This window comes from Andrena cerasifolii, chromosome 1, assembly GCF_050908995.1.
Source record: "Andrena cerasifolii isolate SP2316 chromosome 1, iyAndCera1_principal, whole genome shotgun sequence".
NCBI classification, from domain to species: Eukaryota; Metazoa; Arthropoda; class Insecta; order Hymenoptera; family Andrenidae; genus Andrena; species Andrena cerasifolii.
Genome location: NC_135118.1, coordinates 20,146,074 through 20,170,113, shown reverse-complemented (window position 1 = coordinate 20,170,113; position 24,040 = coordinate 20,146,074). Strand labels below are relative to the sequence as shown.

Genomic DNA, 24,040 nt, shown 5'->3' with positions numbered 1-24,040 from the left:
AAAATTTGGCCCTGAATTTTAAGGTCAAGGGCGATTTTGCGGTAAAATCTTTTAACAGATCACCGATTCAGGAGACTAGAATCAGCTGTTCGAACCACGACATATCATTTTTTACACCCTGTACATACGTATAAAGTAACTTTGAAATCTAATGGGGAAACTGATCTTGATTAATTAACTTCAAAATTTCATCAAATAATTCTAGAAGTCTGGAGAAATTGTTTAGTTCTCGAGTTTTTATATGAATTTCCAATTATATAGGTACAGTTTGTTATAGTAATTAAACTGGAAGTATAATGTTCCCTTAGTTCATTAAATAATCGACGTTTCACTGTAGTTATTACAAGTGTACGACGTGGGGGATTTGTCTTCGTGTCTTCGTCCCAATATACCTACACGCCATTTTTGTTTCACCCGAAGTCTTCGCAGAGACGCAGCTATTTTTGATAGAGGGAAGTGCAGCAGGCCAATGGGAACAGGCCGGAATTTTAATACGTACGGTAAAGATTGAAAATGCCGCTCAAACGCGATGCTCAGCAGATTCGGCGGCTCTCGGTTCACCGAAATTAGAACTTCGCCCCACATCGAAGCCACCATCTGGTCTGCGACGCGTCGTCGCGGCGCTGTCACTGTCGATTACGTAACACTTTCGGAAATTTGACGTTTTCTTAGCCGGCCTGGTCGCGTTTTATTTCACTGCTGAAACTAGATCGATGATCTGTCAAAATCTAATAACCGAAGTCCTTTTCTGAGCAGCGAGCATTTCTGTCATAATCTGCAAGATACATCGGCATATTAAACATTTTAATTAACAGTTGCACCAATTTCAATCGCATTTTACAATACCCCCTTAAGGAATAGCAGCAAAGTTTTCTCCTAATTTAATTTGTAAAACCATCATGAAATAAAAATTTTTTGTTGAAATGTGGAAGATAACGCAATATTATACTATCGGATACAGAAAAAAAGTTTATGTATTACAATAGACGTATTTATTAATCAAAATCCGAAAATATGTAGATGTCCCAATAAGCGGATAACTTAAAATTGTACTGGTTCATTAAGGAAAATTCTTGTACCAGTAAATAAACTTATAGTTCTGTAAAAAAATCAATATTAATAGTAATGTATAATCATAATACATAAATGCGAAATGTCAGTCAATATTTCCTTAATAAATGAGCAGAAGCTTAAGAAATTTCTCGAAATCTGCTATGCGTACAAAGTGTATTAGAAAATAATAATTTCTACCTAACGATTTTTATTTTCTATGATACTGATTTTAATTAATACTGCTAAATACTTATGCATTTTGGTGCTAATTTTTCTATGTAATTCAATTAGAAATTAAGCCGAAAAATAAATAAAAATTCGCGTTACTGTTCAGGTACTGGGACATGGCGAGACACGGGCACATTTACCTTACCTTCTACTTTTTCGCATCGCAATCCTTCACCTACATGTAGACATAAATATGCTTAAGTGTTTGGGACTTTAAAAGCTCGCAATGGAAATTCATTCTCAAAGTTCCATAGCTTAGGAATATGTTGACATTAAAGCTTCTTCTTTGGTGAAATACCCATTTCTACGTTGGCCTGAAAAAGAAATCAAGCTGAGACCAAGTAGAGAAACATTAAACCAGGCAAATATTCAAGTACCTAATTAATAACTATACGCGAGGGCAAATTAGTAATGTTCCACGCTATAACACCCTTCGCCGAGTACAGGGACCTCTCAGGTCCCTCTATTAATAGCTAGGAGTGAACGACGGAAATTTATTTTTTCTAGAATGTCTGAGGCCGAGGATGCCTCGGGCAAAGTCAGTAACTTGACAGCGGTGGAGGCGATTTCAGCGAGGCTGGCGGAAGTAACACGCCTGGCCGAGAAGCTGGACGCGAGACTTTGCGAGGCGGGAGCCAGGACTCGACCAGTTCCCATGTCATCCTCCGCGATGTCCTCCACCTCCTCTTTGTTCTCGACGTCGAGCAATCCAGCCACAGCCGTCACGTCAATCTCCAGCCACAGTCAGCCAATTTCCACTGGAGCATCATCGTTTGGGACCACCGTGGTGTCCACGACTCCTTCCATAAGCTCCTCCACCTCCACGGTGCAGCTTCAACCAAAATCCATCTCCACGGTGCTGTCCTCGACGACAATGGCGGCCAAAGGTGCAACAGCTTGGAATTCATCGTCCGTGCCCGTCGCGGAGACGTCGACGTCGTCTGCAACCACGAATGGGACAATTTCCACGAATGATAGCGTCGACAGAGTTCTGTCTCCCGTATTGGAGGCTTCTACGACGATGGAGAAGGAGTCTGCGAAGGATACGTGTGCAAACGGAAGTGAAACCCGCGGAGATTCTAGTTTCGATCGGGTTGTGGGTGACGAGGGTGAGGAAGCCGACGAAAATGCCGCGGAGGAGGTAATTTGTTTGTTACATTTTTATTCTATCGAGGCACTTGAACGGAGTGTTATTTCTCGATCGATGATCGCAGTAATATAATATTGGGAAGGCTAGTAGCGGACTTTGTCGAGGAATATCTTCATTAAGGGGTACTCTGGTGTAACTGCCCCTCTTTCAACGCCATCTTCGGGGATTTATTTAAGAAGAACCGTAAGTTTATACTGTCCGGCGTTTTGCCTGCATATCAAGGTATGTTTGAAGTAATACTCAGAATTTTTTGGAGCTTTTTTATCGCATATATACATAGATATAGTCGGTAGCACCAGCTTCTTAAAAAAATCTTTCCGTCGGGCGATGGTGTAGGAACTGTTATAGTTATCCAAAATGGAAAAATTAAGGTTTATTTTCTGTATTATGATTGCCACTATGGTTGGAATCAGTGACGACATTTTATCGTGACAAAAAATTAATTGTACAGAACGAGAACAGCTAAATTTTTGGCAGAAATCGAATATTTTTTCCAAAATGCTGTCATTCTGCAAATTTTTATTGTTAGGGGGCCTCTGTGGATCCTGCCATAGTGTCAACCATAGTAAAGAAGATAAACCTTAGTTTTTTCATTTTGGATGACTATAACAGCCACCACACCATCGTCCGTCGGAAAAGAATTTTTTTGAAGAAGCTGGCGCCGCCGGCTATAGCTATGTATATGTATATGCGATGAAAAAACTGAAAAAATTCTGAGTATTACTTCAAACATACCTTGATATGCAGGCAAAACGCCGGACAGTATAAACTTATAGTTTTTCTTAAATAAATTCCTGAAGATTGCGTTGGAAAACGGACAGTTACACTAGAGTCCCACCTTAAACTGACTGTTATTGAATTCCATTGGGATTTCTCAGTAATTCATTTCCTTTGAGTATCTAGACTCTTCTCCCGACCGAATTCTAATCCGTAAAAATATACACGTGCAAATTCACATAAAGATTCAAGCGTAACAGATCCACAAAGATGACGACAGATGAAAGGCTCGTTTTGTTTCCCATATTTTATTCCTCGTGGTCTAATCGCAGGAGGTTATCGAGAGGTCTCTCGACGACAGCCTAGCAGATGACTCGAACATGGAGGGCTACGTGACAGCCACGGAGTGCTCAGTGACTCCGACAGGGCGTTCCAGAAGCGAATCCTTCGTTACATCCCCAGAATGCGAAGACCTTGCCGCTCCAGCAACCGTGACGTCTGCGTGCGATACTTGGTAAGAAACAGAGGAACCAGGCGTCTCGTCCCTTGGATTCTCTCCCAGTTTACAGACCCCCCGAGTGATCCGCGAAATAATTCCGTCTCATTCGCGCTCTTTAATCCGCGAAGGTGGAACATCGAAGAACCTAAATTCACCGCCACCAGCGAGGAGTTGTCTTCCTCTGTGATTAAGCAAGAAGAAGCTGCCTGGGTTCCCAAAACAGAGGAAAGGGACACGTCGACAAATGCTTGCAAACCGGAAGTTCGGGAGACGAGCGAGGAGAAGCAGGTTGAGAAGCTTGTATTGCTGGAGAAAAGAGTAGAGGTTGGTTGTGGAAAGTGTAGGGGAAAAGGTGTAGATATGGACCACGTTTTTTCTATCGAGGAAAACTCATTTTAAAAAGGTAACAATAGCTTAAACGAAAGGTGGAAATGGTAGGGTAAACTGGGGGAACATTGGCATGTTTTTGGAACATTTTGCTGTATAATATAAAAATGAACATTTTTACCAATTAACAAATTAACATCTTTTGTGAATGCACTATAAGTGTCAAAATGCGTAAGATTTGTGTCACATTGGCACATCATATATAAATAGCACTAAAAAGTGAAAGTTTTACCACATCTGAACGTACATTAATACTTAAATTTGTTTCTTTTTATGTTCAGTGTACTTTATTTTCTATTTTCTTTATTTTATTACTTTTTATTTTTTTAATTAACATTTTTAAATTTGGTTCAAGTATCCTATTAGAACATTGCATCATTTGTGATGGTAATACAAGTGTGAAAATGTATATAGTTTTTTCCTTTTCCTTTAAATGTTGCTCTTTCAAGCGCAAAAAGTTCTATAAAAATATACGCTTCCGCTTCTTCAAAAAAAATTCACAAATATTCGCTTCTTTTCGATCGCCTGACTAGGCATAACCCCTCAACAGAGAAATAAGCACCTGGTCCTTATTACAACCCAGGTCCATATTTACACCATCTCCCATAATCATGATACCGACTTATAAAAATATCACTTTATTGCAAACTCTCGTTAACTCGTTGCTGCAGGAAAACTCGGGTAAGATCGTAAAGGAAGTTACGGAAACCACGACTTTGCGCGTGTCGCACGACACTCGACTGGGGATTGCTTCCTACAAGGTGATATCCAACACCTTGCAAGGTCATCAGGAAAACGTGGACGTGAAGGAAATCAGGGATCTCGAGCGCATAGTGTCACAGGACGTTCATGGGAAAGCGAACGGCCTGCATCGCGACGCCGAGCCGGCCTCGAAGAGTGAGTCTCTTGTTTCTGTATTTTCGTTCCTCGATACTTTTAGGATCGTTAAGAATCGTGTTATATTCCAGCTGAGTCGTACACGCGCAGAGACGAGCTGTCAACGAAAACCGACGACACCGATCGTGTGATTAAGTTCACGAAAGTGTGCGAGATGAGCGATGGGAAGCCAGACGTCGCTGGCCTCGACACTTCTAAGGATATCACGTTGTCCTTGAAGGAGTACACGCGACACCACGAGGACAGTGGGATCGAGATGTCGCCGACGAAGAAGGAGGAGAGCCTGGAAGGTCAAGATTTCCTCGAACGAGCGAGGAAGGTGAGTCCCATCGAGGCTTCGCCGTTGAATGGCCAGAGAAACAAGTGTTGCTGCAGCTGCAACTGCAGCCACGAGGCTGCCTGCTTCGATCGCTATGCCGTGCAACAGAATTTCATCGAGTTTACCAGCATCAACGAAAGTCGACATCGTTTGCCGCTGTCTAACACAAGCTAGCCGTCTTTTTTTTGTTGTCTGTGTGATCTATGTGCGTCTGTGCTTTGAATTAAAAAATTCGAATTTAATCTGCCACTGTACGATCAACTCAGCCTGGATCACCGGCTAATCACGACACCACGAACTGCTTAATGATGTGATCACTGAGTAGCTTTACATGTACTTCACTGTACTTCGGTAATACTTTCTATGGTTGTTACGATTTCCATCGAATAATTACGAGAGAGTTATAAGAGACAGTTGTAATAAATTAGACCATCCATTGTGGATTCATCGTGCTCCGAGATATCAATTATTAACTACAAAGTAAAGGTTCCTTCAATTCAAACTCCACACTTGAATTTAAATTTCAAGTAAATTTTAATAAATCCGGAACTTTGGAACAGAGATTAACATGAAGTAAAATACAACTCTGAAACGCTAAGATTGGTAAGTAGACTGATCCACTTCCACAATACAAACTTCAATTACAAATAAAAAGAACCAGACTCAAAATGCAACAAGAAGAAGAACGCCATTTTTATATATAAATAACACATTCCTTATCCTCCAAAGCTTCACAAGCTAAACACCACTCTAAGCTCGCCACTCCACCAATGATAACCACTCGTGAAACCTAACCCTTCCCCAACAATAAACCCTTTAGAGTCAAAATGAATACCTGTCCAAAGAAGTCCTATCTGAACTCATCGTATGCATGAATTTGTTCGTCAAGTTTCTAAGCAACGTGTTTGGTTAAAACGCATGCTAGCCTGCTGTCGACGTAACAGAAGCTCGCCCAAGTCGTAACGAATGAGCATCACCGATAATTAAAAGGTGTTCCCGTTATCGACGCGTCGTCCTTTCGAATCCAGCGGGTCCGGAGTTGTCGTCCGCCTCCGTGAGCGCTCGGCAGCGGCCGTGCACCTTCGTACGCGCCCGGCCGCGCTCGCCCGCGGCCGCGTGGCTTCGGCGGCATTCGAAACGCGGCCCCGGCTCAGTCTCTTGTCGGCTTGGATCCGCGATCGATCGACCGGTTACGCGATACGGTTGTGACATGTGTCACGCGAGTGTTGTTGCTGCTGCGATTTGCGTTGCGCTTGTCACTGCTTGAACGTGGATCGGTTTAGGTGATTACTTAGAGATAGACACGTTAGCGCACGGGACCACGAGCAAAGTACACCGAGAATTAAACCGCCGCGTAATTTCACTCGATCGCAATAATCACGTGACAGTTTCATCCTCGCGACTGCATAAACCAGAGGCTAACATTTCACCGACGAAGGAACGCTCGAGGTTTTCCTTTCAGGAATACCGAGGATCGTTATCCCACCCCAACCCTCCTTTTCCTTTATTTTGCTTGGCTTTAAATGGATTCGCTGGCCCGAAGGGAACCGCGATTTCTTGGCGATAATTATCGGTACAATTTGTCACGTTTTTCGGTCGACCTCAATTCCTTCTCGTCCTTGAGTGCATCGCTGTTGAGCTCCTCCGTTGCCGAACCTTGGGAACACCGTGAAATGGGAAAGTGGCCGAGACAGCTATCTTTCCATTGAAGCTACGCGTGCTCCTTTATTTGTATTTACGTTTCTGTAATTCAGACCGAAGTTACTTCTTGCGTTGCTCGTCTCCCTCAAGTCCCATCGTCCGCTACTATTATCGCCGCGGAATACTCGGTGTACCGGTAACGGGTCTAGCCGTTGAACCCAATTAGAGAAAAATATACGTACATGAAGGCACGCGAGTGTTGCCCGTTAATCAGTCCGCTACCCAGACACGCCAGCCGCTAGATAACGTGCAATTAGCCTGACATAATGCGACCGATAGTACTGTACATTGTTCCGCGGCGATGGCCACCGCGAACGCTCCCGTAAGGCCAGCGCGGAATCCGCGAGCGAGATTTCCGCGCGGCCTGTGCACGCGCGATCTCCGCTCAATTTTCTCCGGGCCCCTACTGTTTCTTTTTCCTCGTCCCCCCTTTTCCACGGGAGATCGTCCCTCGATCGCGGGCCCCGCGGTGTGGCGAACCTCTCGTTCGGAGAACGCCACCAGTCAGTCCGGTTTTATCCTCCCATTCGTTCGTCCGTGTCGGTGACGTCACCTTACAAAGATACCTATAAAGTATAAACACACCGACAGCGAACCGCAGGGAGGTGTACCCAAGTCCCTTTGTAATCTCTAACGCGTTTCAATCGAACGCAGGGTAATTAATCCGCCGGCCGCGCCGGGACCATTTTTCTAGTCCGCGTAGAAAAGACAGTTTTAAATACGGTTTTCTGTATTTTTTTTCTGAAGCTCGAGTCGGAGTTTAAATTGCTCGGAGAGAGCTTCGAGTAAGCTTGATTTTGGGGATTTAATTCGAGAGAGCGATGTAGAAATTTAAAGATCCGAGGTTTGGTAATATTAATTTATGAAATTAGACAGTGCTGTAATGGAGTTCAGTTATAGCAGAGATCACGCGCTATCTCGGTATCTGTTTCCGAAAAGTGAACTCCATTCAGGAATTAGGGATCTCAAATTCTATCTTCCGAAGAAGAGTTTATTAAACATTCAAAATTTCACGAATTTTGGCGAAGTCGAATTTGACTTATTCTACCGTGTAGGTACGAGGGGGCGATCGATCGAAAGTCGGCGGGATTGTTCGCGGCGAAGAACAGCGGTTCGCGTGTCCGAAGCGGGAACGGATTCGTCGCCGTGCTTGCCGCGGAATTCGCGCAGACCCGGCCCTGGCGAATCGCCAAAAATAACGTTAATCAGCGGAGAGCCGGGCGGCGGTAACTGGAGAACGTAACTTCCACATCGCCTCGAAGGAGGAAGGAACGACGACGGGCATCAATTTCGCCCCCGTCCGAAAACGTTTCCGCGTGATGGCCGGCGCCCTCGCCGCGGTGGCACGCGGAACGTTGATCGGCCGCGAGATTAATATCGCGTCGACTTAAAATCATCCCCGTAGGGATCATCCTCCTTTCCTTGCACCTTCAAACGGCAGAATTTCTGGGGAATAGCCAACGGCTCTCCGTGCTTCGCGGAATTCGGCCAGCCGAGTCCAGATGTTCGGCGGGATCCGATATAAATTCTCAAGTTCTAGGAAACGATTCTCGTTGCCGATTCATCGCGGCGGATCGTCGGTCGCCGTGAAATATTAGCCTCTGCTCGAAATGTAGCCGTCACTGCTCTCGAGGGGGGACTGTACACAACGACTTGTTGAACGTAACCGATGTAATCGCTAAATCGATCCACGCGGGTAGTTCGGACGATTCTGTCTTCCCGCCGAAAGGGAAGAATCGCGAGAATGGTGGACGGACACGACACGATGGAAACGACGGCGAATGGCGAGGGGCCCCGTGAGAAGGAGTCGCGAACGGTGGTGGAGAGCAACGAGGATGCACCGCAACAAACCACCAGCCCGACCACCACCATAAGCACCATAGCCGTGCAGAGCGGTGAGACGCGTCTGGTGATCGCTCTGCTTCAAGTAAGGGCCATCTTACCTTATCGTGTCTCGGCGATTAGCCGATTAATGGCCCGTTACCATTCTGGATGCGTCCCATTGCTAGAGGGATAGAGAGATAAAGAAAAAAGGATTGAAGTGGGAGGAAGAATTTCTCTTTAGTAGATTAGTAGATTAATTTCAATCGTCAACCACTCCGAATTCGGCGGTGGGTAATGCTCGATGGTCTAAGCGCCACGCTATCGTCCACCGAGAGCCGGCATACATCAGCCCCCGATGGCTGTCAAAGCAGCATCCAACCGGCCGTGATATATGTGCTTTAGGAAGCGTTTCGGAGTCACTTAATCGTTCGGTGCGCTCGTCGGATAGGGAGCCGGGGCGCGCACTTGCACGCGCGTTACACGCGACTATAATCTATGGTGTTAGATATTTCGGGAGCCCCGAGTCCATAGCTATTTCCGAGTCCTCTCGAAACCGTGAGCGTTTTAGGTATCCATCGAGCAAAACGAGCTCCCCGAAACTCCGCGAAGGATAAATTTAACCGCCGGTGCGGTTCCTTCCTTCGCGAGCATGCCACCATGAACGGGGTGAGCCGTCTCGCCGTCGTTACGTCTCCCCCTCCCCCCTCCCCCTGAAAATAATTGGACGCGACCTGGACGATTCTGTTGTTAACGGGAGGGACATCGAAGATCCCCGGATCGAGGCGATGCGAGCTGGTGAAAACGCCCGCTGTTATAGGATTATGTAAGCCTCTTTAGAGAAGGGGTCTGTGTTCTATCGCGGAACTCTTTCGAGATTTATGTCTGTCGGTATTGATATACCCGTGTATATGTATATATAGTCGTAACTGGACGATGGAGCTTATGACAAGAAAGTGCCCTAACCAGAAATAATCTGAAAATTACAACTTTGTTGTCACGTAATCGGTGTTATATATATATATATATATATATATATATTTATACGATTACGTGACAACAAAGTTGTAATTTTCAGATTATTTCTGGTTAGGGCACTTTCTTGTCATAAGCTCCATCGTCCAGTTACGACTACTACACACCTATAATCCTGGACGCCTGCGTACACTTATTACACGGATTCACTACAATCTCGGAAAATCACACACCACTGATACCCCAGCATTACTCTTAACTCTGACAATTTCCTCATCTGAAGTCTGAACCGTAAAGAGATTAGCTCGCAATCGGTCGCTAACGTACGATGTGTTATACTTCCTCCTAGAGATTCCTCCGCGTTACGTCTTCGACGTGGAAGATCGCAGTTAAAGTCCACGCAGGGGCAGGATATTTCATCGCTTTCCATCGCTCATTTCGACGCTTCATTCTGTATTAAGTTGATTCGTATTTTGTAATGAAATATCCAGCCCCACGATTTTATTCGAAGTAACATATCACCGTTGTACCTAATTGTAGTAAGAGAAAATAATTCTTTTTTAGTTTGTACTGCATTTTTTTACCAAATTAAATAAAATCGTTTAACTTACAATTTTTTTTTTATATATTTTGTTTGTTGTGTACTTTTTAGTGTTCGAGTTTTGCGATTAAATAAAGCTTGCAGAATTGAACTATTTATACGTGGAGGACAGTTTCTCGGTAAATTCTGTATTTATGGAAATCACGATGCTACTCTTCTTTAGGCAATCCAGCGACTTTTTGTCGTTTCCGAGAAGAACGCGAAAGGCTGATTTCAGATCGATTGGATTTGTGGCTATGGATTAAAATTGTAGGGGGCGCAATTTTTGCACCCTCAAGGGGGTGTTTTTTTTTTAAATTTTGAATTTTCATCGTATCTACGTAAGCCTGCAAATTTCCAAGTCTATTGAATTGGTGGAAGTGGGTTTAAATTGAGTTACAAGATTGCACCAAACAAACAAACAAACAGACAGAGGAGTGAGGCTAAATAAAATCGTTTAAGAAATAAAACAATGAAAAATACTCTGCTATCGTTTAAGCTTTACATCGCAACAAATCTGCTTTTTTTTATTAATATTTTGCAAACGCTTGAGTGTTGGACCCAACATTAAGACATAGATATGTTGATGTAGTACATCTGCACCACGACACATGTGAGATTCATCAAAATCCGTGTCCCAGATGTCGCGGCTTCCCCCGTGAAAGACGTAGCGTGTTACCATCGAGTAACTGAGCAATTTGCTTTATACAGAGGCGATTTGTACGCTCGACGGCTCATAGGGATGATTATCTGTCGGTGCAAGGATCTTCGGGCCTCGGTGCAATTTAGCGAACGCGCCTCTCGCCAAGCGGACCACAGATCCTCGCGCCCCCTCCGCGCTCAGCCCCCGTCACACGATCTTATCGTAGCAACACGCGATAACAGCGATACACAACTGGTTTGATATATTACATCACGGCATTACCGGTTACACGGTTACATCACAGCATTATCGGTTACACGTCTCGTGGATATTCATTTGCATTTCCAGCAGCGAGTCGTTTCCTCGCCGATCCTCGGACCGAAATAATGACTCATTGTTCCGACGCGATCCCGGCGCTCTGTTATTCGCAAATTAACATGCTCTGCTTACAGGGGGGCGTTGTTAATTAACGTCGGAGGGAGTTTACAAAGTATCGACTAATTTTATGCGGTAATTACTGATTGTACTGTGTACCGTAATCACCGCGCTCTTTAAACACGCCAGGCGCTGCTGCAGAACGTAGAACCGTTTCCTTTACTTTCGTTCAGAGCGATGTTTAATATCTGCTGAGCTGTTGATTTTTGCGCAAACAACGGGAAGGAGAAAGGGAAATCCTTTAAAGATAGAGATTTCGGTGAGTCTAGAATAATATCTATGGGGTAGCGCGAAATCTTTTCATCTTTAACATGTGAAGGGTAAGGGGTAAAACAAGGAATGTCCATTTGTAGTGATTTTGCGATGTATGACGTATTTTGTTGGTGGCAACTGGAGCCATAGAACTGTTGCATCACAAAGGGTTATAAAGTGGAAATGTTCGCATAAGACAACGTTGCAAAACATGGAATGTCCACCCTCCATCTCCATCTTCCAGTATACGAGATTTGGTATACTGGAAAAACAGGGGATGACCACCCCCCACTGGAACAAAACAAGGAATCCTACTTGCACTATCTTATTTTTGATTAGTGTAAGCTTGCATTACGTCAGCAGCCCTAGGTCTTTACTGTGCGCACATCTTTATTTTGACAGTAATAGAAGGAGACATTTATTTTGTTACAGTATTTCGCAGGGTTCCACTTGAAAGATATTAAAACGCTGTAAAACAATTATCGATGCCTAATTAGAGTATAAATTGTTCATGTTATGAACAATACAGTTAAGGGGAGGTTCCGGTCTAAAACTCGATTTTTTTATTTCATTTCTCGATTATTCACTCTTAGGAATACGTGTTTAAAAGGATTTTTTGAAATTCGTAAAATTCCCGAAGTTATAGGCATTTGAGTAGGCATGTAAAACTTTAAACGCGTTTTTCTCGAAACAGTGTTCTCAAAATCCGTGGAACTTGTATCTCCAGAAGTTTTTTATTTTGAAGAATGTACTTCTGGTTCGTGGATAGATCAATAAAATTTAAAAAAAAATGGAAATTTATAAATTTTAAAGGCGTTGAAAGGACGAAAAATATAGGGAAAAGGTGATTTCAAACTTCAAGTGTCGTTATATTCTAAAAAAAAAAATTCTAATTTTTTTCTGGTCAGTCCACGAGCGTGATTCATGTCCTTTAATAATCTGTCGTTGTTTTTTACATCAGACCAATGGTTTAGGTGCTACAGGTCCCAGCGATTTGAATGAATTTTTTGACACCACGACTTTAAAGACTCCCCAGTGCCACCTGCAATGATTGATTATAAAATAAAATCGTTTAATAAATCAAAAAAATATTTCTACAGTTTAAGATATCCATAATTCAGTGGAAAAAGTAGCGTTAAATTATATGTAGTAATTTTCCTTTAATTAATTCCCAAAGATCGCCTATTTGTATAGGCTCTAGACCGGAACAGCCCCTTAAGTTCAGCGAACTTTGTCTCTCTACTGATGGCCTAAAGTATTAAAACTTTTTTTCTCAATAAATTTGTTTTCTGACATTCCTTGTTTGTCCCCTTACCCTCCGCATAATTTTGTTATCATTTCTGTGTTACAACCCTTGCTGCATCCACCTCGTCAATTGATAAAAATTCAAAAATTATTCTCGCGAGAGGAAGTGCCTCAAAAATATACGAACCAACTCTAGTGACGAAAGATTCTTCTCGTGACTGCTCCGTTACTTTTGATCCAAAAGCGGTCTCCGCGATTTCAATCGAACCTTCGAGAAATCGATTCTCACTGTTGACGCAATAGTGATAAGCAAGATACAATCAGACACGAACTTTTGATGAAAAGTGTTTTACCATGAGTGGCACGATTGACGCCGTTTAATGGACGCTGTCACAGCCATGCGATCCGAAAGACAAGCATCCAGACGGACGGGCAGACAGACAGGTAGGCAGACGTACAAAGGTGGGTCCGTTCAGGTCGATCCGAAGAGGATCTACCGTGGCACGGATCTCCTCTGTACGTTCTCGTGTAATCTAACAAACCGGTATTATACGAGACGGCGGGCGTGATCCTTCCTCCTCGCCTCCACCTTGTATCGTACCTACGACCTTACGACACTGACTCCTGCCTCCGAAGGGACCGAAGGGAACGAAAAAAGGAGAATAAGGTGGAGGGCCCAAAGACGGGATCCCGCGGAGGTGGTACAGTCATCCTCAAGTATCGCCATCGAACGTGCAACCACGGATAGAATACGTCTCCAGTTGCTGTTGCCAGGAGCGTGAAGATTTTTTACTTCCCCTGAGTCGTACATTATTAGTTTCCTTATTTACATTACTATTACCATCGTTGATATTACTACGTTCGTTACGCAAGGTATTCGGTGATAAAGCTTGCTGCGTTAAAAGCAGTGCTGGATCAACCAATAAGCAAACTAAGCAGGGGCTTGGAGCTTCAGGAGGAAGGGGGCACCATAGAAATTTTCTGCATTTTAGAACCTAACTTTTGTTAGAAACACTTTTTACCTAAATTATCGGAAATGCCCAAGAAATCGTACATTGCGTTGATGCGATCACCTGGTATAAGGGGACCTCAGAATTTTCTAAGTGCTTGGGCCTCTAGAAGTCTTAATCCAGGCCTGGTTAGAAGCGCAGAAGTAAACCATGGATTTGATTTGCAAATTCTTTTTAGTGTATCGTGCAAAGTACAATCTCCGATTACTTGATGCTCAATAGAAGCTAAAATCATCTTCACAATTTAGAGACTTTCATACATCTCCCGTCCTCTTCTTTATCAATCTCTCAATCCCGGCCCACTTGGTTGAATAGACGCAATTACTCGCCTCCCTGGTTTAGAGCCGATTTCTCCAGGGAAAACACAGTACAACTGCTCACTGAAAATATAGGGAAAGCAAACTAAGTGCAATTTAACATATATTAAAAATTAAGTACCTATATTTTGTTTAACTACGAGCGCTCGTTAGAGACTGATACCTAGTATATATTGTTATTGAAACGAGGTGCCAATTCGGCTGTGTTTATACCTAATCAGCATTTATAAAAAAACTGTTACGTATTCTTTATGGCAAAATAAACACATTTAAAAAAAAAACACAATCACTCGCAACCCGAACTACGCGCGACTGTTTTGAAATCGTGGCAAGCATTGCCTTGAATTATTCATCCCGAAGCTGCTATAAGCCTCTAAAAAGGAACTACTCCTCACAGAAGTTCTGTGTCGAATCGCGTTTCTCCGCTCGCGAGGCGCGTGGACGTATCGCGGGGATCAAAGTAAACGAGGTTGCAAAACTCTGCCCATAAAAAGATCGCCTCGGCTGTCCTGCCATCGCGAACGAGCTTTCCTCGTTTCGCAAAAGTCGGAGAGTTCGACGCGTTCGACCTGCGTAAGCGTGTCACCTGGCGTAGTCTCATTCCATTTCCTAGTTGTACAGTGTCCGCTAATTCAGCGCGCGCGCTACGACAATGAAATCCAAAGTGCTCGATATAATCCCAAAAACTGCTAAAAAGAACTTGCGTTCGCACGTTCAATTACAGGGGAGTTAAAACTGCTTGTAATCCCTCCAAGTCGCCTCTTTTCCTTTCTCCCCAGTTTGTTTCTACGTCGAGTCGAAGGATAATGCTTCTTTGCTTAATGAAACCTTTGTATAGGATCAATAGCCGTGGACCACTAGCGACCCACGCGCCACGAAACGCGTTGAAGGAAGGGCCTCGAGAAAAAAAATGGAGGCCCATGTTGGATGGAATTCAAGCAGCCTCGTCCGATCGAACGGCTCGTCCTAATTTCGAGCAACCGAATATGGCCGTGCTCCGTCGCGTACCGCTCGTTCCCATCGTTCTCCCAAGAGACACGCGCGCGTTGCGAGCGTAACACACGCGGCCTGCACGCGTGACTATGCCCGGCACCGCGTGCAATCCGACTCGTTGCAGAGCTCACTTTCACTCGGCTCTGTCGCCCCGTTGGAATCCGTTTTCATTGTCATCGTCGCCGTGGAAACGTTCCGCGCATATGCTTTTCATGCTTCGACGCGGCGTCGAAATCGCCGGGGTTCAAGGTTAAGCTCCCCCTCGCCTTTGGGGCCGTCTTCGGCCCTCACCCGAGCCACGACTTTCGGGATACCGAAGGTTTTACGGCAAGGTGCGCGCGAAATTTTCACGAAGGGTTGAAGCCCTCTCCTCGCTTATTTCGCTGGGGTTACTTATGTTCACTGCAATTGGGATGCTGGGATCCCTCTGTGACCAGAAATACCTAGCGACAAGTATTGCGGTACCACATCGATGGTATTTCGTGCGAACAAGATGAGACTTTACGTGAGACTTTTCTATCACGAGGCAAAAATCTCAGGAGCAACTGAATGAAGGTGAATAATGGAAATGAGAGAGTCTCTTAAGCATCTAATTTCACGAAACTAATGACAGAATAATTGAAAAAGAATAAAATAAAGGAATAATTATCTCGCAAGATTGAAGTGTCATGTGAGACACGATATTTTTGTCTCATCGTGGATTCGCAAGTTTAAAGAATTAAGAAGACGAGCCTCGACTCTATGTCAATATTCCACGACAACGGGGCAAAGAAAGAACCCTCGTAGCGAAGGGAGAAAATTTCCGCACGCAGATACTGCGTCAGGGGTGTAAAGTGTTTCGCGCCAGGCTGGCCGCAGAATTTTTTTCGGCCAGTTTTTCGCGCGATTCGAACGGCGATATTAAAACTCGTTTCGCGATACTATCTCTGCGGGGTATCTCGATCGGACGGCTCGTCGTGTCCGCCGGCATGCCAACGCCTTCCAGAGAAATTGCCGTGGTTTGTTGAAGAGTTCGTGCAGCCGAGGGCACAGCTTCTCGCGTATTCCCCACACAGAGACGCTCTCTGTTCCTGTGCACACGTACGTCCGCGAGTACGCGGCACGTAGTCGCTCGAACACTACGTATCGGGCACGTGACAAGATTGATCAATAAAAAAACACGCGATTTTCCATCCCGGCGACCCGCGCTAGACTTCGCCGATCGTTGCTGACACCGTCGCAGTCGCGGGGCGAGGAGTGATTCCGCGATTATGGGTGGAGAAGTGATTCCGCCGTGGTGGAAGCTGCGCTACGCGATCGTGTGCGATCGTTTGATAGGTCGAGCGAGATAGCTCGCCTTATTCGTGGCGATTGGTGTGATTTATTTCCACCGTGGCGCGTACCCCTCGATCCATCGTGCTTTCAAGGAGCGCGCGCGGAAGAGGCCTCGCGCAGGATGATAAAACGGAGGTGGTTGTTCTCGCGAGGTTTAATGAGTGGCTGGTAATTGCCAGCATTTAGCGGGCTGGATTAATTACTCGATCGTATATGGGGTCTGTAGTGAGAGTGTGTTCTAACAACGAATTTGAGTTCCTCAGGAGTCAGTATCAAGCTTTTGGAACACAAATCGTGGGAGTTAATTAATTATCTCGTGTTTGCTTTCGTGCGTGGTTAACTTTTTTGATGGCGATTAGGTCGCATTAAAGTATCTTTCTGCGATATTTCTAATTTCTAATTTTTAATGATCCTATACGATTCTTCTAATTATATTGTATATTGTTGATTTTGTAATCCATAGGATTGTAACCCGTGTACATAAATAAATATTTATATACGGTAAAATGTACAATGATTGGCACCCTAAGCAGAAATTCCAATTGGAATGTCTATATTTTTTGTAAAGTTTTTATATGGCTTTTAATTTTCGCTATTATCGATGATTATGGATTTCTTATTGAAATAAGACATCTTGAGTACCAACCTATTAAGTCTTTTATTTTAAAAAGATTCAACGTGTTGGGTAAAAGTGAAATAGATATATATATATATATTCTGAGTTCGTTACAAAAGAGATGTACATATAATGTGTCTCGCTACTCGGCTTGACACAGACTACCTGAGCCGCGCAGTTCTCCCGACTAACCGCGTAGCAACACTTCTCTGGCAACGCTGTGTCTGCCGCGACGCGAGCCTACTACAAATGGCACCTGAATGTTTATGTAGAAAAAAATAGTTAAAGATGCATTTCAAACAGACTATTTCATTCACTATTAAATACCTAGAACACTTATTAAATCTGTATTTCAATCCGTTATTTGCAATTAGTTATAAATCGACAAAATATACTAACTCCTTACCAAAATTTTAAGAAAACGTTTAAAACTCCCCCTTTTGTCCCATCGCTACCTTTAACACTTTTTTGTGGTGTTGCCAGATGTGAACTGTGCAATTCAACTACTGGACTTTGCAGCGTCCTAGTGAAAGAAAACTAAGAAATTGTAAAAAGTACCTTGCAAGCTCGTACTTCTTAATATTCGGCTTTTTAATTAGGAGTGCCAGTGATTAGTGCAGTGTCAGCATTGGTGCAGTTTACCCTACGTCGAATATTCTATATTTTCTTCTTTCCTGCGAGGATCTTCAGAAAAAAGTCAAGAATTATCGCGAGACCTGAACCGATTTCCTGAACAGTAAAACATCATAGCGAAGCTAAAGATAGATGTGAAAAATGAGTGTTTGTTGAAATAAAGAACGTCTCGAACGTCGGCTTTTTGGCTCCACTTCGATTATCCGCGTATGCTCGAAGATCCCGACAAGAGGATGGATAAAGAAAAATGAAGAAAATATTGTCGCTGACGGATGGCAGTAGGAGAGGAGACGAGATCGGTCCAGACGAAACTTTGGCGGACCGCCAAAGATGAAAATGGAAGCATATCTCGTCTTTCTGTGTCCCAACTGCCGGGTCGACGAACCCAGGACCGATCTCTCTAGTTTCCACGCTACCTTTCTCTCTCATCTGTGCTCCAGAAGGGGTTAGCCCTCTCGTCTCGTCTTTCTCTTCCCGATTTTGCCCGCGAGCTCGCATTTAGATTTAGAATCTTATCCCCGGGTGCTCCGGAAATCCGTCGTCGCTTTCATTCTGGCCGCTTTTTTTCAAAGGGCCTTCCCGAATGATTTCTTCTGTCCCTGAATGATTTATTCCACTGAAGAACGATCTCAAACGCACCGAACAGTAGAAGACAAAAGTGTTTCACTTGAAAGAGTTGATGCGAGGCTCAGAGTTTTGTCAAGTACCACCAAGTGACATTGAAGGAATTTTTCAAATTACAAACTACAAATTAGTAATTGTTTGAATATTGTCGACGTTTTGAAATTTGTTAGTGTTCGTGGTAAATCCCACAGAGAAGCCACGCCAATTTATTAATTAGAGGGGAAGATGAAATTTAGATGATATGCAAAGTGTAATTTGTATTTTTTGCATGAAACATAGGTTTATTCTACTGGTTCATCTAACATCAAGGCGAGAAAGGTAATGTGCTATTACGGGCGTAAACGTAATTAGGCTCCCACCGGAGCTGGTTAATAAGCAAGACGAGCAGCATCGTAAATCCTTTTGTATCGCTGTCCTCGACCGAGGCACGCCCTCCATTGATCTTCCACTTTCCAAAGCTTTTAATTTATCGGAATCCATCATCTGCCTCTGTTCTCTTGTGCACTGCGTACAGAGCGTTCAAATGGTGGGGTGAAATTTATACAGCGTATCAAGGAGATTGGGTAGACGAAGCAGAGTTCGTAGTAACTCTACGCTTTCTTAAAGAGTTAGAAAGGACTTATAATTTACTAGCAAAGGTGCTTTCATCGTATTCCATAATTGCAGTTGGGAATTAATAATTCAGAAACAGATGACTTTCAGTTATTATTAAAAGGTTCTTCAATCGTTTTACAATTAGTTAATCCGAAGTCTATAGTTGAGTACAGTTAATCAAAAATCTGAGTTGAAAGACTAATAGATTTAGAAATAACGAGTTGGGGAGACCGGGGCAAGTTGATACAGAAAAATTATCTCGACACTGTGAAATTTATTGGTCAATTCTTTACTGCGGTAGAGGGTACGTCGGTGTGCATTGGCAGTAGCAATTGTTTTTTAGTTGTTCTCGTTTTTACAGCGAAAAAGTAAATATTCTTATTTGATATTTGAGTGCTTACATCGAAAAAGTAAATATTCTTATTTGTTATTTGAGTGCTTACATCCATATAACATTTTCCCATTTATTTTGTATGTATTTTCTTAAGTTTTCATTTACAATATATTAAAGAGGAAGCACCAAAGTATATTTTAGCATATTTGTTATTAAGTAATTAATTCAAACAAAAATGACAAAAATTGAAAAAACTGAAAAACGTGTCAACTTTCCCCGGTCTCCCCTATCCCAATTTGTAAGTTCTTGGATCTCTGTAGAATTAGTGATATCTTTGAAGAATATCATTTTTTCCCGTATGAAATTCAATCTCTGAGAGCCACGGCGGCATAGCGTTTTAATTCGAATGAGAAAGAAACTGTCAGCGTGGGCGGAATGAGTAAAATTCTCTTCAACGGTGATCGCGCGTAAATGAAGGATTTAGAATGACGCGGCGGCGATTCGCTACAAATAAACGCGCGAGTACAAGAAGGGATGTGATGTCACCACCAAAGGAGTACCAATGTCGTTTGCGACTAATAAAATTTCGCGGCTGCTCGTGGTTTGCGCGCTTTACCTACGCGTCCTGCGCGATAAAAGAGTTCACTGGCATCAAAGCATTGCTTTTCCCAACATTAGAATTCCATTCAAGTGCATTTCTCTTACATCTTTTTTCCTGAATGGTGCAGCAATTGCAAGTGAAATTGTAAAAAAGATTTGGCTTGAAAAGCGATTCCACCATCCAAACCTTCTGATAGACAATCCGACGGATGGGAGCAATAACAATGGCGCAAATCGCTTTTAATATAAGTGGAATATCTCCTCAAATTCTTTGCCACAACTTGAAGCTATAATACACAATTTCGATGGCAACACTTCTACCGTTTCCTTAAAAAAATCTAGTAACTTTTGCAGCTCAATACGAAATGTAAATGAACAGTAATTAATGAGGCACTCTGCAGCACATTCGTTGATGCTTGATGACAGCACGCGTGAATCTTAATAAATTGATTCGAGAGAATTGTTGGCACTGTAGGAGTAAAAACGGAGACCGCTTGGGCATCTGTCTTTCATCATTTTCACGTTTCGTTCTTTTCTAATGTTACGGAATACTATCGAGGCACTAGATTTCGACAAAAGTCCAGCTAATGGATGCGATATATTTTTAAGAACGCCTGGTGAACGCGGGAATCGAATTTCATTTTCCGACGTCTATTTTTAATGCGGCATCATTCGTCACGATATAAGTATCGAGCACTCGCGAGCATTCTTTTTTTATCGGTGTTACGCCAGCAATAAATGCTCACGGTAATTCGAAACGATTGTCAATACGGTATCGTTTGATTAAAACTGTCCCAATCACGCCGAATCACGCTTGACGTGCTACGAAAGCGTCACAATTGCTGCTCTTGTGTCCGAGCAACGGTGCATTTAATTAGAAATCATTCATATTTGGGCGTGGATGGACCGGACGATCTTTTCGTGCTGTATTTACACAAACCTTTGCAATTAATTCCGAACGCGTCATTAACCGGCTCGCGGACCTATATGGTGGCAGAGTTCGATATCGAAATGAACTAATTTTTCCCGCGAAGAAAAACATTTTCTTCCAGGTTATGTAATAGTTTTTGAGGATGCTGATTTCAAATCTGTAGTAATTGTTGGACAAACAGAAACTGAGTTCCACTCCTGTAAATAATATTTTGAGATTTACGCCATTTGGAATTTTGCTGCATCGGCCCCAATTTTGACATCAGCATCGTCAAGAACTCCTAAAATATCATTGTTACTTTTAATCTCCGTAACTAGTGACTGATTTTTGCATTCTTTGTGGGTTTCAAAATATCACTTTCTTTTACAATATTTAGACGAACGCAACTGTGCAAAAACATATTTTCCATTAGTGTGGTTAATATTGCTAAAAAGTATAGTTCTTTAGCTTTAATATCCAGTTTGGATCATGTTAATACGAGGTCTGGTTTTTAAGTTACGAAGGAAAACGCTACCCCGAGGCTGACTCGGGGTGGTCCATTTTGATACGGTTTGGTTACACCGAGTCATCCTCGGGTTAATCCGCAAGCCGGTTAAGCCTCACCACACCAATAACTTTCAGCATTTCAAATTTTATTATTCTATACATTTATATTCGAAAGGTGGTAAAAATTTATAGAACAGTGTTGTGTATGAATCTGTACCAGTTATTATGAGTTGGTGTTCCATTGAAATTTGTAATGAACTTTATATTCGTTTTAATTAACATTTTGACCCACAATCTCACTCATACACACCTTAAAACAAGCTTTTCTATTAGACTCTGATCTTGTTATAATGAAAAATCCTTATTTTCTGTAAGTAGTAATACTAATAAATAATTTAATACACCTGGTTAGGTGCTTTGGATGGGTCAAAATTGATCCTGTTAATGCGAAAGAGTATTTATATTAAATCTCTCAAATAGCGTAACAAGAATTGTTGGATAAAAGTAAAATAGATATATATTTGAGTTCGTTACACAAGAGGTGTACATATTAATGTGTCTCGTTACTCGACGCAGACTGCCTCGGCCGCGCAGTTCTGCCGGCTACCCGCCTAAATAGGAGTTGCAGCACTTCTCTGACAACGCAGTGCCTTGCAGCGCTTGGGGGCCGTCCTTAAATTACGTAAGGGTAATTTTGGCGAATTCTTACCCCCTCCCTCCCCCGTAAGATTTTATATTCCAACCCCCTCCTTACGTAATATTTTTTACACTTAATTTGTTCAGTTATTAAAATTCTTTTAAAGGTTTATATAATTCATTTAACTCGGTTTCGGGAAATTTAAACTAAAACTACTTTTCTGGAAAATTAATGATAGAATTTGTATTTATTTAAAATTAGGTTAAACAATATTACGTAAGACGCTACCTGACTCCCTCCTTGTAAGAAAACGTAAGAAATCCGCGACTCCCCTCCCCCCCCTCCAAAAAGCCTTACGTAATTTAAGGATGACCTCTTGTCTGGCAACGCTCGGTCTGCCGCGTTGCGAGCCTACTACAGAATCAATCGTATCATTTTAGAAAAGGATACTATCGATGTACGATGTCAAGCATAATCGTTCCATAGTCATCGATCGCAGTTTTATACCGATCTTTGATGCAATTCACACTATCGTTCATCGATTATTCCCCATCTACCTATTAGTTCGTTAACCCGTCGACGTGTTTACACGAGTGCAAACGTCAGTAGCTATTTTCACGATCAGAAACGCGGAAACTGACGACCGTCGGGGTTCCAGGGGGGAATCGTTCCATCTACGCGTGGTATTTCGGCGCGGCTTGATAAACAAACGTCGCGTTTGCGATGGTTTCTCAATGTTCGTTTGCCTTTCGTCTCTAAACGATTTGAAATAGACCGAGGGACCGAGCAGCCAGATCGTCTACAATTCATTATGCTGACAACACATCCTATTCAGATTCACAAGGCTGCTTCTGCAACAGCACTTAAGGAATTACTTATTTTTTTTTTTTTAAACATAATACTCGTTTATTTGCCACTCGTTACTATTAATAATAAGCAAATGTTTGAACTTTAATTTTTACTTATAAGTTATAGTAAATAGTAACTACTTAAATTATACTAATATTAAATAATAATTATAAATATTTTACCCACCGGCTCGTATCTTCTATACTTTTCAAGGAACGAACTCGAACGATTTTTCTTCTGAATTCTAGTCTGAATAAAATTCCCAACTCAATCCATCGATTAACATTAACCTGCGTTTAGATCATCGCGCGTGGTTCCATAGAAGGTAACAGTGGCTCGTTCGCCATTACGCGTCGTATGATCATTGCCTTTTACGAGCCGCACGATAGCAGATTAAAGGGACCAGAAAGTACCATCATTTCTTCAGTGCCCTATTCCTCTCGCGCATTTTACTGGGAACACAACAACGCTGCTCAAAGTGGAGCGCATAAGCAGGGGGTAGTTTGGTGGGTGATGTAGCTTGTTGGTGGTGTCAATTTCTGCGATTTTGAGTACGATGCCAAGGAACGAGATTAGCGAATAGTATACTGAATGGACACATTACGCTGTACGAGTTTCGTTGCGGTAATAATGCGATCACAGACACTAGAACAAGTGCTGTTCCGATTCTGTTAACCAACGTTTGTCACTGAAGGTCATTCAGAGTCTTCGAGGATGGCATTAAATTATCAATGCCTAAGTGGGAATATCATAAAAAATTGGGGTGGTTATGTTGTTAAATCAGTGATAGATATTGCTAACAAGTCACGTGCTGCTTCTCATTTACAAAAAGACGATATTATTTTCAGGTTCTCTTAATATTACCGATTATACCTAACTCTACTATTTGTCTCTTTCCTGTTTTCTTACATGTGCCTGTTCTTTTATCTTCGTGTTACTTTCGCAATGTTTACTGGTGCAATAAATAATTATTATTATTATTATTTTATTACCATTTGTGTTCGTTACTCACGAAAGTCTCTACTCAGCGTTCACTCAGCCTCTTTTCTCCCTTTGTCCTTTATCTAGAGCGGGGAATGGCTGAGGCTAAAGGTTCTGGAAGTGCAACCGGAATTAACGAAGCTCGGTGCTTCGATGGACGAAGCTACCGAGCTCTCGAGCGCGCACGACGATGTTCTACTTCGATTGCAGGTAAAATAA

The 24,040-nt window shown here is 42.7% G+C and overlaps 1 protein-coding gene across 1 annotated transcript in view; it reads left to right on the top strand.

The window, feature by feature from the left end:
- The window catches only part of Sls (sallimus), a 210,430-nt gene that overhangs the window by 11,798 nt on the left and 174,592 nt on the right, over positions 1-24,040 (top strand). Inside the window, exons 13-19 of the mRNA XM_076829834.1 lie at positions 1,789-2,422; positions 3,481-3,662; positions 3,776-3,971; positions 4,706-4,931; positions 5,003-5,250; positions 8,681-8,878; positions 23,909-24,031. Of these exons, the coding sequence (XP_076685949.1) occupies positions 1,789-2,422; positions 3,481-3,662; positions 3,776-3,971; positions 4,706-4,931; positions 5,003-5,250; positions 8,681-8,878; positions 23,909-24,031 (1,807 nt within the window). The remainder of the gene's footprint in view (positions 1-1,788; positions 2,423-3,480; positions 3,663-3,775; positions 3,972-4,705; positions 4,932-5,002; positions 5,251-8,680; positions 8,879-23,908; positions 24,032-24,040) is intronic.